The sequence below is a fragment of the Bufo gargarizans genome, chromosome 1, assembly GCF_014858855.1.
Source record: "Bufo gargarizans isolate SCDJY-AF-19 chromosome 1, ASM1485885v1, whole genome shotgun sequence".
Classification (NCBI taxonomy): Eukaryota; Metazoa; Chordata; class Amphibia; order Anura; family Bufonidae; genus Bufo; species Bufo gargarizans.
Genome location: NC_058080.1, coordinates 580,377,525 through 580,395,311, shown reverse-complemented (window position 1 = coordinate 580,395,311; position 17,787 = coordinate 580,377,525). Strand labels below are relative to the sequence as shown.

Sequence of the window (17,787 nt, the reverse complement as noted above, 5' to 3'; positions counted from 1 at the left end):
ATCTGGAGGATTCCCAATCCGCCCGCTGGGGCCGTTTGGTTGATAATACTCCACCTGCAAAAATACAGGGGAGCGCATCTGAAGGATTCCCAATCCGCCCTACGGGGTCGTTTGGTTGATTAATGCTCCACCTGCACAAATCCAGGGGAGCACATCTGAGGATTCCCAATCCGCCCGCTGAGGCCGTTGGTTGATAATTCTCCACCTGCGCGGATCCGGGGGAGCACATCTGAAGGATTCCCAATCCGCCCTACGGGGCCGTTTGGTTGATAATGCTCCACCTGCACGGATCCGGGGGAACACAGATGCAGGATTCCCAATCCGCCCTACGGGGCCGTTTGGTTGATAATGCTCCACCTGCACAAGCCAGGGGAGCACAGCTGCTGGATTCCCAATCCACCCTCTTGGGTCATTTGGTTGTTAATCCACATGCGCAATCCAATGGAGGACCTCTGGCAGTTCCCAATCCACCCTCCTGGATTGTGGGTCGATTGAGTACCGCCCACACAATCCTGTGAGCGGTCAGGTAGGGATGCCGATTTCTCCTCCTGGGTGTTTTGATGGTTATATCACCGCCGTCACAGCCTGCAACTGCCATGGCTGGATGCTAAGAGGTAGAGCTGCGCACGAGCAGGACATTCCTCCTCGGTCTCCTCCGCACCTCCATCCTTCCTCATTAGGGTGATATTCAGAACCCTCCCTTCTGACAGGGGTTGGTTCTGAGGGAACAGGGAACAGTTCTGCGGACTCTGATATGAACCTTCTAGACTGCATCCATGCTACCGGCAGTACTGATTGTCTGCATTGCCCCTTCCTTAGGCGGCATTTGCTTTGCTACTGGATACAGATCTTACCCTTTGTATTCCCTCCTTCCACAGGTGGACTGACGGCACTTGCACTGGTCAGTGCCAGCCATTTGCGTCTCCCCTTTCGGGTTGTTGATGGATTGCTGTTCCACTGGGTACAGTACTGGCGTTATGCATTAGCCTCTCTTATAGGAGGCGTTATGGCTTTATCGCGGGTGGCAATGTTTGCTGTAAGTATTACCACCTTGCTTAGGTGGAGGAATTCTCTACCCACCGGGAACGGGACTATTCGTATGCATTATCCTCTTCGATAGGGGTGTTATTCTCTGCCATAGGGGTCAATTCCTACTGGGTGCATTACCCCCTGCCATAGGTTAGGTACTGGCGCTAACCTCAGGATTCAGTACTCCCTATATATTTTTCTCCCCTTCATAGGTGGAGTGTTTGCACTTCCATTGAGGGTAGTGCTTACAGTACGCGTTACCCCCTCCTGGGAGGGGGTTATTACACTACCGTTGGATGTGGTTCTGTTTATCTCCCTACCTTCCTTCCTTGACGGAGGGTTGCGCTACCACTGAATACTATTCAACAGTCGTGGCATTACCCCCTTCTACATCTAACGGGAAATCACTGAGCATCTATGCATGCTTTAATTCAACTAAGCCTCCGCACTAGATGCCGTGGCTTCCTTCACGGGTGGGCCGCGGCAACAGTCGTTGCCATTGGTGCCTGGTACTCTTCATCTAGAGGTATATGGATACTGGGACTGCTCCCATACTGTATCCTCCCGTCTCTTCTGGTACTGGGGGTTGGCGCAGATAGGTCGTTCCTTGTTCTCTTAAGGGAGTCGCTCAGCAGCTCTTCCGGTGCCCTGGATTCCCATCCCTATGGGCCTCCACCGTTCAGGTCGGTCAGAACTTGGTCCTCTACAGCGTGTGGGTGCACGCCATTATACAAATGTTGGGATTTCGACCCAGCGAACCCAAGGTTGCACTGACTCTGTATTCTGGGCCACCACTCTTCCTCATTAGGTGAGGGTGTTTTGCTGGCATTCTGCATTGACTACTACAGCGTGTTCTCTAAGTCAGGATGGCCGAGTGGTCTAATGTGCCAGACTCAAGAGTTAATCTCTTCCGTGTATGGGTGTTCGGGTCTCCAAATGGAGGCGTGGGTTCAGATCCCACTTCTGACAAAAAAAAAAAAAAAAAAAAAAGCAAGGGTAGTTCTCACAAGGGCCGGAGATCGAACTCATGGCAGTGGGTCAGCCCCCTCAGATAGGGGTTCTACCCTGACACTGCTTCGGCGGTTGCTCTGGTTTTGCCCCCTTTTTAGATGGAATGCCTCAGAATGGCTCTGGTTGACTGAGTTAGCGTGGTTCCATGCTACTTCTGGGTGTCCTTAGGCCTCTCCCTCAGTTTTACGCTGGGAGGAGCAGGCGGTAGCTATTACTGTACAAAGGGTATTTGCATCTCCACTACGTGCTAGGGTTCCTACTGAACATTCCTATTGCACAGTTCCTTCGTCAGACGGCGTTTTCTTCCGACTCTGGGATTGGTATCCTGTACGGTGTGGCATCCTCCTCAGCTGGAGTGTGGCCTTTGCGTTACTCTGGCAGCTTCCTTTGTATGGGCTCCTCCTCAAGGGTGTATTTCATTACCAAGAGATCTGTACAGTGCCAGTCCCTGATGGCAATGGGCTTTGCCCTGACCTCTCAATGGTTTTCATTACTGTTAACTGTCCGTTGCTCTGACGACTATTGTTCTTGTGTCGTCAACTCGGGTTTTGCATTGGCGTCAGTGCCATAGCTATCAGCACCTTACTTGGGCGCGCTCGACTGGGTAGCTTAGTCCCTGTGGCACTCGTCTACCACTACGGTGATACTGTCCGTCAGATATGTTTACTTAGTCCCTGTGGCACTCGTCTACCACTACAGTGATTCCTTCCTTCAGTTATGGTTACTTCTGTGTCACATCAAGCGATGGTGGTCATTCCTTTCACTGCTCCTTCCGGGGGTGGACTACGGTCCCCCCAAGCCAGGCTGAGCGGGTGACTGTCACACCTTGTCACCAATGGTAGGGATTTCGTCCTTGAACGGAACACCCCTATTTTTCTTTCCTGTCCTTCCTCTAGCTGGTCTGCTGACCGCCTTTTCCCTTCGGTCTCCTCGACCGGTGGCAATGGGTTGTATAGCTATGGAATCCGGGATCTATTTTTTTCCACGGAGAGTATTCTCTTATCTGGGTCTCTGCCCGGAAGTCAATATATGTCAATTATGGTTTTTTTTTTTTTTTTTTTTTTTTTTTTTTCCCCCCATTACCGGTTTCTTTTAACCAGAGGAGGATCCTGCGAACCTGGATTTTGGTTCCGCTCCCACAGTTGTGGTCTACAACCGGCTTCGCCCCGACGATCGGTAGATCGCTGGGGGCGTTTCAGGAACAAACAAGCCCCCCCTCTTGGACTTCTTCTTCTTTTTGTACGTCCCTTTGTCATTTGCATCAGGCAGTGCTCCGCCAGAATTTTCTTTCTGGTGGAAGGTCACCGCTTTTCGGGTCTTCTCGGACATGGTTTTTCTCTTCTTTCTCCCTCGTATTTTAAGGGCAGGCTCTCCATCAGCCATCTATTTTGGCCTCAGAGATTTGCTGGTCCATATCTGGCGCGTTCCGCTGTATGGGTTTTCTGCCTGATTTTCTTGGAGGTCCTTGTCATAGCTGGCGTCTTCCAACGGGATGCTTTTTTTCCCGGGATGTCTGCCTGTCGGTTGCTTCCTAGCGGAGTGATGGCCTGGCCGTCCAGCGGTCGTCATTTTTCGGGTTCATCTACTCCAGACATCGCTTCTAGAGGGCAGCGTCTTGGTCTTCCGGCAAGTTCACCGAGTTTTTCGGGGGTCTTTTCTAGCCATCATCTGTTGCTGCTCCAGGCAGCAAGATCTTGCAGGCGGCAGCGGATGCCGCATCCTCGAGGGCGTTTTTTCTCCAGGGGCGTGTGATTTTTTTTTCCCTCCCCGTGGACTGCTTTAGGACGTCCCACGGTCTGTGTCCCCCAATGATACTAGCGAGAAAACGAGATTTTTGTGAACTCACCTGTAAAATCTCTTTCTCGCGTAGTTCATTGGGGGACACAGCTCCCACCCAGTGTTCTGTTTGCCGCACATATTGGCGGTTGGTGGGCCAGTATGGTCCTCAGTTCTTGTGCATTCCGACTGATGTTTGTCAGTTGTGGGTTGTGTACTGTATTTTCCTTATTGATTTTTTTCTCCTACTCCTATTGCTTGGGCACAAACTGATATGCTCTCTCCAGGCTGGAGGGGGTATAGCCTGCGGGGGAGGAGTTATCACTTCTTAGCCTAGTGTCGCCTCCTAGTGGCAGCAAGCAGCTATACCCACGGTCTGTGTCCCCCAATGAACTACGCGAGAAAGAGATTTTACAGGTGAGTTCACAAAAATCTCGTTTTTATTATCTTTTCTCCCCCTTTTTTTTTTTTTTTTTTACATTTTTTGGACCCAGACCAACTTGGTTCTTGAAGATCCAGTGGGTCTGATGTCTGTATAATACAGTACAGTACAATACAATATATATTGTACTGTATTTTACTTACACTGAACAGATGTATGCTTTTAGCATAGATCTGTTCAGCACCATGGACAGCAGGACGCCTTAGAAGGCGTCCTGTTGCCATGGGAACCTTCCCCGTCTGCCACAACTGAGCAGACGGGGAAGGAGGGGAGCTCCCTCCCTCTGTCCCCCATCCATCTGGGGGCTGCAAAGGCACAGCAGCCCCCCGATGGCAGAGGGAGGGAGCTCCCTGACTTAACCCTTTCCATACCGCGGTCCTTACGGACCGCGGTATGGATAGGGTGAAACGGCTGACATCGCAGCGATGTCAGCCGTTTATACCAGTGTGTCAGCAATGTGCTGACACTCTGGTATACCACTGACCACCAATAAATATTCAGCGGGAGGCGGGCGGGGGATCGCGATCCCGCCTGCCGCAACTGCCCACAAACCGCCCCCCTGCACCCCGTCGACATAAAAGCATTCAGGGGTGCAGGGGGGGGGGGGGGGTTTAAAAAAATTTGACACTGGCCATTTTTAAGTTTCTGATCGCTGCAGTCAGGGACCGCAGGGATCAGAAACTACAGAAAGCGCTGCAAACCGCAGGTCTGAACTGACCTGCGGTTTGCAGCGATCGCCGATACGGGGGGGTCACAGGACCCCCTTCGGCATTGACCCTGGGTGCCTGGCTGTGTGTAACAGCCGGCACTCAGCGCTGTCACCATGTCTGCAGACATGGTGACCGTTTAATGCCAGGACGAGTATACTCGTCCTGCTGCGCTAAGTACCGTTGCTCCAGGACGAGTATACTCGTCCAAGGTCCTTAAGGTGTTAAAGGGAATATACAGTGGATATAAAAAGTATACACACCCCTGTTAAAATGTCAGGTTTCTGTGACATTTTTCCACCTTTTTAATGTGACCTATAAACTGTACCACTCAATTGAAAAACAAACTGAAATCTTTTAGGTAGAAGGAAGATTGCATAAGTGTGCACACCCTAACTATACTTAAACTAATACTTTGTTGAAGCACCTTTTGATTTTATTCTGTCTTTTTGACTCTTTGCAAAAACACTCCAAATCTGTCAGATTGCGAGGGCATCTCCTGTGCACAGCCCTCTTCAGATCACCCCACAGATTTTCAATCGGATTCAGGTCTGGGCTCTGGCTGGGCCATTCCAAAACTTTAATCCTCTTCTGGTGAAGCCATTCCTTTGTTGATTTGGATGTATGCTTTGGGTCGTTGTCATGCTGAAAGATGAAGTTCCTCTTCATGTTCAGATTTCTAGCAGAAGCCTGAAGGTTTTGTGCCAATATTGACTGGAATTTGGAACTGTACATAATTCCCTCTAGCTTAACTAAGCCCCAGTTCCAGCTGAATAAAAACAGCCCCTTGGCATGATGCTGCCACCACCATGCTTCACTGTAGGTATGGTATTCTTTTGGTGATGTGCAATGTTGTTTTTGCGCCAAACATATCTTTTGGAATTATGGCCAAAAAGTTCAACCTTGGTTTTATCAGACCATAACACCTTTTCCCACATTCTTTTGGGAGACTTCAGATGTGTTTTTGCAAAATGTAGCCTGGCTTGGATGTTTTTCTTTTCATCTTTCATCTTGCCACTCTACCCCATAGCCCAGACATATGAAGAATACGGGAGATTGTTGTCACAAGTACCACACAGCCAGTACTTGCCAGATATTCCTGCAGCTCCTTTAATGTTGCTGTAGCGCTCTTGGTAGCCTCCCAGACCAGTTTTCTTGTCTTTTCATCAATTTTGGAGGGACGTCCAGTTCTTGGTAATGTCACTGTTGTGCCATATTTTCGCCACTTGATGATGACCGTCTTCACTGTGTTCCATGGTATATCTAATGCCTTGGAAATTATTTTGTATCCTTCTCCTGACTGATACCTTTTTAACAATGAGATCCCTCTGATGCTTTGGAAGCTCTCTGTGGACCATGGCTTTTGCTATGGGATGCGACTAAAGCTACTTTCACACTTGCGGCAGGACGGATCCGACATGCTGTTTTCCATGTCGGATCCGTCCTGCGGCTATTTCGCCGGACCGCCGCTCCGTCCCCATTGTCTATAATGGGGACGGAGCTCCGGCGCAGCACGGCGAAAGCCGCCAGACTAAAAAGCCTGACATGCAGTAATTTTTGTCCGGCGGCCTTTCGCCGTGCTGCGGCGGTCCGGCGGCATGGCGAAATAGCCGAAGGACGGATCCGACATGGTGAACAGCCTGTCGGATTCGTCCTGCCGCAAGTGTGAAAGTAGCCTAAGAAAATTTCAGGAAAGACCAAGTAGAGCAGCTGAACTTTATTTGGGGTTAATCAGAAGCACTTTAAATGATGGCCGGTGTATGCTGACTCCTATTTAACATGATTTTGAATGTGATTGCTTAATTCTAAACACAGCTACATCCCCAGTTATAAGTGCAGACAGTGTGCACACTTATGCAACCACATTATTTTAGTTTTTTTTGTTTTCTTCCCTCCACCTAAAAGATTTCAGTTTGTTTTTCAATTGAGTGGTACAGTTTACCACACATAAAAGATGGAAAAAGTTCTGAAATTATTTCTTTGTTTTTTTTTTTTTTTTTTTTTTTACAGCACAGAAACCTGGCATTTTAACAGGGGTGTGTAGACTTTTTATATCCACTGTATAATCGTAAAACATTAAGGGGATTTTCGAGATACCCCAGACCCCCGTGCATCAGCTGTTTGAGAAGGCACCAGCACTCGCAGTAGCACCGCAGCCGCCTACGCAGCTTAGCCGAGGCCATGTGATGTCAAAATCAGATACTAATGACCTATCCAAATGATAAGTCATCAGTGTAAACATCTCAGAAAACCTCTTTAAATCCACATAAATTCTTTAAATATTCCAATTTCCACACTGATCACTAGAGCAGTCACATTAGGTGGATGATTCATGTTTTCTGTAGCTCACTTGTTTTTTTTAGAGAATTTTTGAATCCAAAGCCAAGAGTCGTTTCTAAAAGAGAAGTTTCAGTATTTCCTTTATACCTGTGATCCATTCCTGGTTTTGGATGCAAAAACTGCATCAAGAAATCTGATGGTGTGAATACACACTGGAATCCATTACCTCTATCTTTCAATTGATTCTTATTTCAGCTGCAGACTGTACAGACAGTACGGGAAAGAAGGGTGTCTCTCCAGTATGGCCACCCCGCAGGGAATTTTCTTAAAAAAAAAAAGTTCAACATTATTTCTTTTCTACAGCCTTTTAACTAATTAAGGCTAGGGCTACACGACTGCTTTGGCCACGACACACATCAAGTGGCCAGCTGTTGTAGTATAGCTCTACCTGCATTGTGACTAATGAAGGTGAATGCGACCAGCAAATTGCTGCAACTAGATCAGTTGCAAGAAATCCAAACCTACTGGCGTGGCAGCTTGCTGGTTGGAACATGATGCCATTCACAAAGGGGTTGGTAGAGTGTTATGATACTGATGACCTAGTCTCAATCCAACTCCCAGCACGCCTACCGATCATCTGTTTTAAGAGGCCACCACCGCCTTGTGCAGCCTTCTAAATTGTAGTGGCGGTGCAGTGTAATGACAGCTGGTCATCCCATTCACTTGAATTGGAGAGGAAGCTGTAATTGTACTGCTGCTACAATCAGGGTGGTATGCGGGTAAACACTGAGGAGGACGCAGCACTCGCACAAGCCCGATGACCTGTTCAAGCAAATTGGCAGCGGTGCTTGGAGTCAGACCCCAACTGATCTCCTATTGATAACCTGTCTTCAGGAAACTGCACCCATCCCTTTAAAGAGGACCTTTCACTAGTTTAAAAACTAAAAACTAACTATATCAGTGAGCAGAGTGGCGCCCAGGGGTCCCCCTGCACTTGCTAGTATGTCTGGGCGACGCTCCGCTCGCCCGGTTTAGGCTCTGGTGTCTGCAGCTCCCTCTGTTGTACTGGGCGGAGTTTTTGTATTACGGACTCCCAGGCTATGAGCTGTGCGCTGCGATTGGCCAGCGCTGCAGTAAGGACACGCCTAATACAAAAACTCCGCCCAGTACAACAGAGGGAGCTGCAGACACCGGAGCCTATACCGGGCGAACGGAGCGGCGCCCAGACATACTAGTAAGTGCAGGGGGACCCCTGGGCGCCGCTCTGCTCACTGATATAGTTAGTTTTTAAACTAGTGAAAGGTCCTCTTTAACTGTGATGCAGGCAGCGCTACACCGTGATCCTTTGCCCTGTGACATGGCGCAGCTGAATCTCCATGTAGCCCCAGCATGGGAGTGGAAGATGAGAAAGTGAAGCTTGTGTTCCGTGTATGACTGTGGTTGTGAAGGGAAAAAGATAGTTACATGTTAATGTGGGCTTTTTCCAGTGGTCCACTGAAGACTATTTTTTCATTTACAGATGATAGTTGTGAAGTCCAAGGAAAAATTGGGAACAGATTGAAATCTTCTCTAGGCCATTTGCAAGGTATTTACAAGTACTTTCAGTATTGTTGCTGGGAATTGCATTGTCTGAATACTGAATATTTCATTGTACTTTTTTAGATCTTTTCCACCAATGTAAAGGAGAACTACTAAGCATTCAAGATGGTCACTGTAAGGTCTCCCCACATATTGTCGAGAACTTGGTCTTCTTTGTTGAGGTTCGTCTATAAATTTACAATTTCTGATTTATGCAATAGTATGACATTATTTAACTTCTGCTGTGGTGGTGATCCAGGTCATGAAAAAGAGGACAGAACACACACAACGTAAGGATTGGATCTCAGCAGAACTTAATCAGAATTTTTAATTATTTTTTTTGCGGAATTTACACTAGATTATTATCTGAACCTAACGCCTGTTTCCGATAATCAGCGCGTGTAACGGTGCTGCCGATCACCCGATGAACAAACAAATGCTCCTTCATCAGGAAAATTGTTTATGCAGCACATTAAATCATTTCTGGGCAGTCGATTGTGCTGAGTAAACAGGAGCTGCTGCCCAGAAACAATGACTCTGTATGAGGATGAGAGATCGCAGTGGCCATGACTTGTCCCTATACAGTGAAGGTGATTGCCATACGTAAATGCAGCCCTTACCTCCACTGATGAGTCGGTAGTTATCGGGACACGAGTCCCTTCCCAATAATTGTCCGTAAAGTTGGTGCTTGTAAATGCACCTTTACAGGCATTTTTAGGAGTACTCATTTGTAGGAGAACTAACAGGAAGTAAACCTCTGCTCTGCCCATAGGGTATCCTGTTTGAGTCGTTTTTTGAAGTTACTTTTAGCACTTGCCATAGGTGTCACTAGTCTACAATCTCTACAGCCTTCTTCCCAGCTTCCTCATGCACATACATGTACAGCTCGGCTGAACGTGTATATGTGTTCAGTGGATTAAAAGCCACTGCCAGACTCTTCTGATGGAGGCTTATGGTAGTTCCCAGAAGAACAAAAAATATTCACTTGGCCCAATGCAACTCTCATCCGACATAATCTGTCAGGAGAGATTTGGGAGTTCCCACCACACATTAGACTTAGCTGAACCTGCCAAGATGGGTTCACCCAACAGTACACTTGTGTGTATGGGGCCTAAGGGTTGTCGAGCACTACCTGTTAGCATATAGACACAATTCTCTATACTTTAGGTAGAACATTACATTTCTTCCAATAGCTCGTGTGTTCTTAGGACATAAAAGGCAGACCTTTTTCTCTTCCAGACAGACTAAGAAAAGTAATAACCAACAGGTATAAAATAATGTACTGTTTACCCAATTTATCAGTTAGTCTATTAAAGCAACAGCTTCAGCATTAGGCTAATTGAAGACAGATGACTGGGTTTTGACTGGCTTTATCTTTGGCCTTCTTGATCTACAGATGCCATTGAACCTAAAGGTCTTGTTTTTCTTTCTCTACGATCAGGCTATTTCAATCGTTCTCTGGGTATCCGGATATTTTGCTGGTGTCCTCAGGCCATTCAAATCAAATCTTCAAAAAAAGAAAAAGAAGAAAAAGGACAGCTGTGCCACCGTAAGTGTGCAGTTCTTCCTGACGACCTTGCTGGTGATTACTGTGCAGACATTCATGAATAGATCTTTTCAGTTTCAGGCAAAATAAGAGTTTGTACTCTTTACCCTAGTAATGTAAAAAAATAAAATTTATTTTTAGAATTTATTATTTTGGAGCCACTGTCCTGCCTTTCTCATTGTTTAACCACTTCAGCCCCGCTAGCTAAAACCCCCTTAATGACCAGGCCACTTTTTACACTTCTGTACTACACTACTTTCACCGTTTATCGCTCGGTCATGCAACTTACCACCCAAATGAATTTTACCTCCTTTTCTTCTCACTAATAGAGCTTTCATTTGGTGGTATTTTATTGCTGCTGACATTTTTACTTTTTTTGTTATTAATCGAAATTTAACGATTTTTTTGCAAAAAAATGACATTTTTCACTTTCAGCTGTAAAATTTTGCAAAAAAACCAACATCCATATATAAATTTTTCGCTAAATTTATTGTTCTACATGTCTTTGATAAAAAAAAATGTTTGGGCAAAAAAAAAAAAAAATGGTTTGGGTAAAAGTTATAGCGTTTACAAACTATGGTACAAAAATGTGAATTTCCGCTTTTTGAAGTAGCTCTGACTTTCTGAGCACCTGTCATGATTCCTGAGGTTCTACAATGCCCAGACAGTAGAAAAACCCCACAAATGACCCCATTTCGGAAAGTAGACACCCTAAGGTATTCGCTGATGGGCATAGTGAGTTCATAGAACTTTTTATTTTTTGTCACAAGTTAGCGGAAAATGATTTTATTTAAAAAAAAAAATTTTTCTTACAAAGTCTCATATTCCACTAACTTGCGACAAAAAATAAAAAAATTCTAAGAACTCGCCATGCCCCTCACGGAATACCTTGGGGTGTCTTCTTTCCAAAATGGGGTCACTTGTGGGGTAGTTATACTGCCCTGGCAATTTAGGGGCCCAAATGTGTGAGAAGTACTTTGCAATCAAAATGTGTAAAAAATGGCCTGCGAAATCCGAAAGGTGCACTTTGGAATATGTGCCCCTTTGCCCACCATGGCTGCAAAAAAGTGTCACACATCTGGTATCGCCGTACTCGGGAGAAGTTGGGGAATGTGTTTTGGGGTGTCATTTTACATATACCCATGCTGGGTGAGATAAATATCTTGGCAAAAGACAACTTTTCCAATTTTTTTTATACAAAGTTGGCATTTGACCAAGATATTTTTCTCACCCAGCATGGGTATATGTAAAATGACACCCCAAAACACATTCCCCAGCTTCTCCTGAGTACGGCGATACCAGATGTGTGACACTTTTTTGCAGCCAAGGTGGGCAAAGGGGCACATATTCCAAAGTGCACCTTTCTGATTTCGCAGGCCATGTATCCGTGGATCCGTAAAAATCATACGGACGTCTGAACGGAGCCTGACAGGGGGGTGATCAATGACAGGGGGGTGATCAATGACAGGGGGTGATCAATGACAGGGGGGTGATCAATGACAGGGGGGTGATCAATGACAGGGGGGTGATCAATGACAGGGGGGTGATCAATGACAGGGGGGTGATCAATGACAGGGGGGTGATCAATGACAGGGGGTGATCAATGACAGGGGGGTGATCAATGACAGGGGGGTGATCAATGACAGGGGGGTGATCAATGACAGGGGGGTGATCAGGGAGTTTATATGGGGTGATCATGGGTGATCAGGGGTTAATAAGGGGTTAATAAGTGACCGGGGGGGGGGGGGGTGTAGTGTAATGTGGTGTTTGGTGCGACTTTACTGACCTACCTGTGTCCTCTGGTGGTCGATCCTAACAAAAGGGACCACCAGAGGACCAGGTAGCAGGTATATTAGACGCTGTTATCAAAACAGCGTCTAATATACCTGTTAGGGGTTAAAAAAATCAGATCCCCAGAGATCCACTCGCTTACCTTCCGTTCCTGTGAGCGTGCGCGCCTGTGTGTGCGCGTTCACAGGAAATCCCGGCCCTCGCGAGATGACGCATATATGCGTGACTCTGCGCAGGGCCGCCGCCTCCGGACCGCCCATCTGCGTTAGGCGGTCCGGAGGCGGTTAAAGGGGTTGTCCGGGCTTTTTCGGTTGATGGCTAATCCTCAGGATAGACCCCCACCAATCTCATATTGATGACCTAACACCCGGTACTCCCACTGTTCAGCTGTATGAGGAGACGGCGCACGCAGTGAGCACGTGCCGTCTCCCTTCTCTCTTCCTGTCTGCTTATGTATGTCTGTGGAACATAGGTCTAGGTCATCAATAGAAAAAGCCCAGACAACCCCTTTAATAAAGTGCATCTGTAAGATGCACCTTGAAATGTGCTTAATGGGGTGCCACCACCATTCTAAACCAGGTACCATATGTATGGTACCTCCTTGCTCAACAACGTGATACCCACAAGCCAATAAACAGAGATTAGTTTATGTAATTGACAGTGCACACTGTGGCTTGGTGCCCTGAATTTCCAGTCAGAAAGCTTTTCGGCAGCTGTAATAGCTCCCTCTGAAGCAGATCTGTATTGATATCTTTATAAATGCTCTTTATTAAGTCATGTTGGAATCGCTTTATCTTCTGCAACCTCATTATCATTTCTTGTCTTTACAGCCTCCAGTATTCACTGGCTTTCAGGACTACGTTACTGGGCTGCAAACTTTGCTAACAAATGTGACAGACTATATAAGGGAGTTAGAGACCTCAATGGTAGCACTGAAAATCGAAGATCTCTCCCTGAATAATGTCAATTTTACAGAGGTGGGTTATCTATATATTTTTATATAATGTGTGGGGCCAAGAGTTGGTACCAAACAAAGCAGTGTTCATGGGGCTGAGCTGCTTCCTCCACTACAAAATTTGAAAAACCCCTCTCACTATAGGGTTTGCCCATTTTAGCAACGGCCTTTGCTGACTTACTGCATAAAATAGACTATGCAGCATAGACTGATGTTACTAGTGAATAAGTCCTACCGGGGAATTTCATACTATTCTTTTTGCGGTATGATAATATTAATATATAAAGGCTATCAATGCAACATACAGTAACTGTCAGTGGTTTTAGGCTCTGTTCACACTAGCATTGTGGCTTCCATTTATAAAAGAAGCTATGAGCAAAGTGTCGGATGTGTAGAGGTTTCTGTCATTAAGACCTCATGCACACAACTGTGTTCATATTGCAGTTAGCAAACCACAGATCTGCAAAATATGGACACCTTCCATGTGCACTCTGCGTATTTCTAACTCCCATCACTAGAATTTACTTGTCTTAAATACAGACAAGAGTGTGATATGATCTAAAACAAGGATGCTCAACCTGCGGCCCTCCAGCTGTTGCAAAACTACAACTCCCAGCATGCTCGGACAGCCTACAGCTATCGCCTTACAGCAGTTCATGGTGGGAGTCGTAGTTTTACTACAGTTGGAGGGCCGCAGGTTGAGCATCCCTGATCTATAATATGCGGAATGAACACACAGATGGCATTCATGTGCTGTCCGTTTAAAAAAAAAAAAATTGCAGGCCCATAGACATGAATGGGTTTGTGTACAGTCCACAAAATATGCGGAGTGTGCATGAACCCTGGACTGCAAATGCTGTGTTAGGCTGGTTTCACACGAGGGAGTGTCACGCTCCAGACTCTCAACGCAGCTTCCGTGCTGAACTTCCAGCACTGCTGGGTCGCCTACCGTTATATTGATTTATGATGCTATGTAACCCTTACAGTTCTGGAATGTATTGGATAACACTAACATAATGCTGTCACTGTTATTCAATACATTTCAGAACTGTAAGGGTTAGGGCTCATGCACACAAACATATTTTCTTTTGTTCCTTTTTGTTTTTGCGGAACCGTGTTTTATATAGCATCATAAATCAATATAATACTATGCGACCCCGGCAGTGCTGGAAGTTCAGGACCCGTGCTGTGCTGCGAGTCCGGAGTTTGATACTCTCCTGTGTGAAACCAGCCTTACTCTTGCTGTCAAAAGATTACAGAACGCCCAATAGAAAGCCCTGACATTTGAAGATATCATTAGTTCTCTTGGGCCTGTCATGGTTTACGTATAATCCTAGAAGTCAGATTGTTTAGGAGTTATCTTTAAGGTTTAGTGCAATTTGAAGGATTAGCCATTTTCTGAAAAATGATCCCTTAAGTGCGTAATCTGTGAAAGTTGCTTGTTTTCTCCTTGCTATCTCTGCTATAATCTGAGTAATTTAATGGATATTTAGTCATATGACTACATGTATAGTCCTCTAGGAATGTCCTGCTTTTACCTCAAAGGTTAATAGTTTATGGCAAGCATACATTCTGCTTTTTGTATCACGTTGGCTGAAGCATTTAAATTGAATGGTGTGTGTATATATATATATATATATATATATATATATATATATATATATATATATATATATATATATATATATATATATATATATATATATATATATACACACAGATATACAGAAGTATGTCAGTCCTGCAGTCATTCTTGGTTATTTTAGACTGAATGCCCACTTGTAGCCGCCTTTGCCTTGTCTATTGTTAGGCAGTGATGGCCAGTTTGCCAGCGAACACATGCGATCTGCCATCTTAACTGACCAGTACGGCGATGCACAGGTAAGCCCTTACCTGTGCGTGAGCCGGTCTGAAATGAAATGCGGTCTCCGGGAGCAGGCAGTTCTGAGAATGGCCCCCGGAGGCTGTTCTCCGAACTGCCTGCTGCCAGAGCCCGCATTTCATTTCAGACCGGCTCGCGGCACAGGTAAGGGCTTACCTGTGCATCGCCGGACTTGTTAGTTAAGATGGCAGATCGCATGTGTTCGCTGGCGAACACTGCGAAGCTGGCCATCACTGTTGTTAGGGCAGGGATGCCAAGGTTTGCTGCAGTCCTGAACAGGAGATATCTGATGACCACTATACAGTGGCCTTCTCAAGAGCCAACCCTGAACAGAGATGTAGAACCACATGATGCACTGTTCAGCTAGCATGAGAGCAGGCATCGGGGTTGTCCATCATACATACCCTTCAGATGTCTGTAATCTACTAGATAAGGAGCATTAACTGCCCAAATGTACACCTCTGGCGTGAAAGCAGGATGGAGTGGAACTGGCCGGCACTTATTGTAACATGTAGCTTATTGCTGTATAGTAATTTAAAGGGGTAGTCCAGTGGGAGGAAAAATGTTTGGTTGCAGCCAGTAACTGGATGAGCTGGCAGTTCCTGTGTTTCAAGATGGGACCAGGATGACAAGTGGCAGCTTGGTAAACATTGGAGCTGGTGCGGTGTGGTGTCACCTTTGCCAAAAATGTTTCTTTGATGGACAGCCTCTAAAATTTCTGTACCAAACATGTTGACGTTATCAACTATTCATTTGTGTACTGCGAAGGTATGACACCTCTGTAAAGTCTGAGAGACCTCTGTGCCGTGGTGGTATACATGCCTGCACTTGCAGGGTTTCTAAGCTGCTTGTGGATTTCCTTTGTTCGAAAATGTAATATTTTATTTTTATATTTTTTGTTTTTTTTTTATAGGAAGAAAAGAAGTTTACAAAGCTGGCATCGGACAAAGTTCAGAACAGCTACGTGCACTCATTGCAAGAGATTGGCGATCTGCTGCGGAAGAGACTCGAAACAATTAAGAAACTGAAACTCTAGAATGTGAATAAGAACTGTATGGCTTTAGATGCGTTGAGCTTCTGGCAGTCATCGTTATCCAGAACTTCCCAAGAACATGCATGAAGGACTTCAACAATCAGATTTTTTTTTTTTTAAGTCTTGAATTAAATTTATACAACTGATTTAAATTATTGTACATACAGCAGGAGCCACGCCCTGCACTTGACCACTTTTTCTACATGTTCATGAACTTTTTCACACCCTTTTGCCCTTCATGCAACTTTGGAAACTGTCCATGCAGCAATAGTAATTGGCTCAATATCAAATTGTTATCCCTTTCAGTAGATACATTTTATTTATATATATATATATATATATATATATTGTTTTTGGATGCTTTATGGAGTCTTTCTTCCTTCTATTTATCTTTTACGCCACGTCTTTCTTACCCTAAACATGAACTGTATGTTTTGCAATGGCCCCTTCTTCCCTTCCTAGTAGATGTTTTAAATTATATGACATGATGTGTCTCAAGAGCTTAAACATTTAGATTTTTAGTTTCTAAGTCAATGACCAGACCATTGAAAAGATGATATACTTAGCAGCTGAGCTGAAAATGCCAACTATGGGACTGAGACATACGGTGACTACCCTCCATGCCACATACTTGGTACTCTAGGACATCTTAGTAGCCATTTTAAAGATTGGATGCCACTCCTGCCCCATTACAATACTACACCTAGGTGGTTATGCTTAAACTATTACCAGCTTGAAGTTGGTTCCAGTTTGATCGAGCTGTCAACTAAACAAGCATCCAGCGCTGCAGCTTGAGAGCATTTACCAAGCATCCAGGTGCTTCAAAATAAACCTGTGTACCTTTGCTTTCTACGGCAGAAGACATTTTCACCATTCTTCAGGATCTGAAGTGGCTAGCTTCATTTTGCTAAAGATATTACATTTTGTATGCTTATTTATGCAACCCTGTCACCATCCGAGCGCTGGTGTGTATTTATATAAATTCTATATGTGCGTATGTATATTTGTATAGTATATAATTATGTACATACACATATGCATACAGGTGAACATGTATGTAATAAAATGCTAAAGTCAGCCCTACATGCAGATGAATTAACCAGCATGACAGGAATACTTTTTTCAATTTGGGTTGCTGGGTGAGTTACAAATCTTTTACCTGACTGTTTTCACAAGCTGTATGTAAGGGTTCAGAGAGCCTGACAATCGGGACATTGTCATATTACAAACACATTTTGTTAGTGACGCTAGGTGGTTGATGAGAGTATTTTTAAAATAAATCCCTATGTAATAAGCAGTGTCTATGACTCGCTTTGTGCTTTTACGGGTTTGGCAATTTATTGGAAAAGCCCGATCTTCAAAATACATTAAAGTGGAATTAGAAGTTAAATTTTTTTTTTTGAAAAATGCATATTTTCTTTTTCAAGGCTCACTGCGTTTTCAGCAAACTTTTGATATGTGACAGACATGAAAAGTTTGATCGGTGGAGAGTTGAGACCCCCAGGGATCACGAGAAGAGAGAAGCACTGGCATAGTGCGTGCACTCAACTGGGACTTCAATTGAGCCCGTCTCTGCAGTGAGAAGAGAGCGCAATATGCAAAAGCTTCTCTCTCCTCATTTACTGATGCAAGTTCTTTTCTGAGGGGGGGGGGGGGGATTTGTTTTATTTTTATTTAAAATTTTATTTTTTTGTAGGGTTGTTTAGATACCAAAATGTTTAGATTTGGTTTCGATACCATGAAAAAGTATTGCGATA

The 17,787-nt window shown here is 45.0% G+C and overlaps 1 protein-coding gene across 1 annotated transcript in view; it reads left to right on the top strand.

The window, feature by feature from the left end:
- Window positions 1–17,324, top strand: part of NAA25 (N-alpha-acetyltransferase 25, NatB auxiliary subunit) — a 78,241-nt gene extending 60,917 nt beyond the window's left edge. Inside the window, exons 20-24 of the mRNA XM_044275795.1 lie at window positions 8,765–8,830; window positions 8,908–9,005; window positions 10,265–10,372; window positions 12,991–13,137; window positions 15,911–17,324. Coding sequence (XP_044131730.1) covers window positions 8,765–8,830; window positions 8,908–9,005; window positions 10,265–10,372; window positions 12,991–13,137; window positions 15,911–16,033 — 542 coding nt within the window. The 3' untranslated portion in view covers window positions 16,034–17,324. The remainder of the gene's footprint in view (window positions 1–8,764; window positions 8,831–8,907; window positions 9,006–10,264; window positions 10,373–12,990; window positions 13,138–15,910) is intronic.
- Window positions 17,325–17,787: the final 463 nt, after the last annotated feature.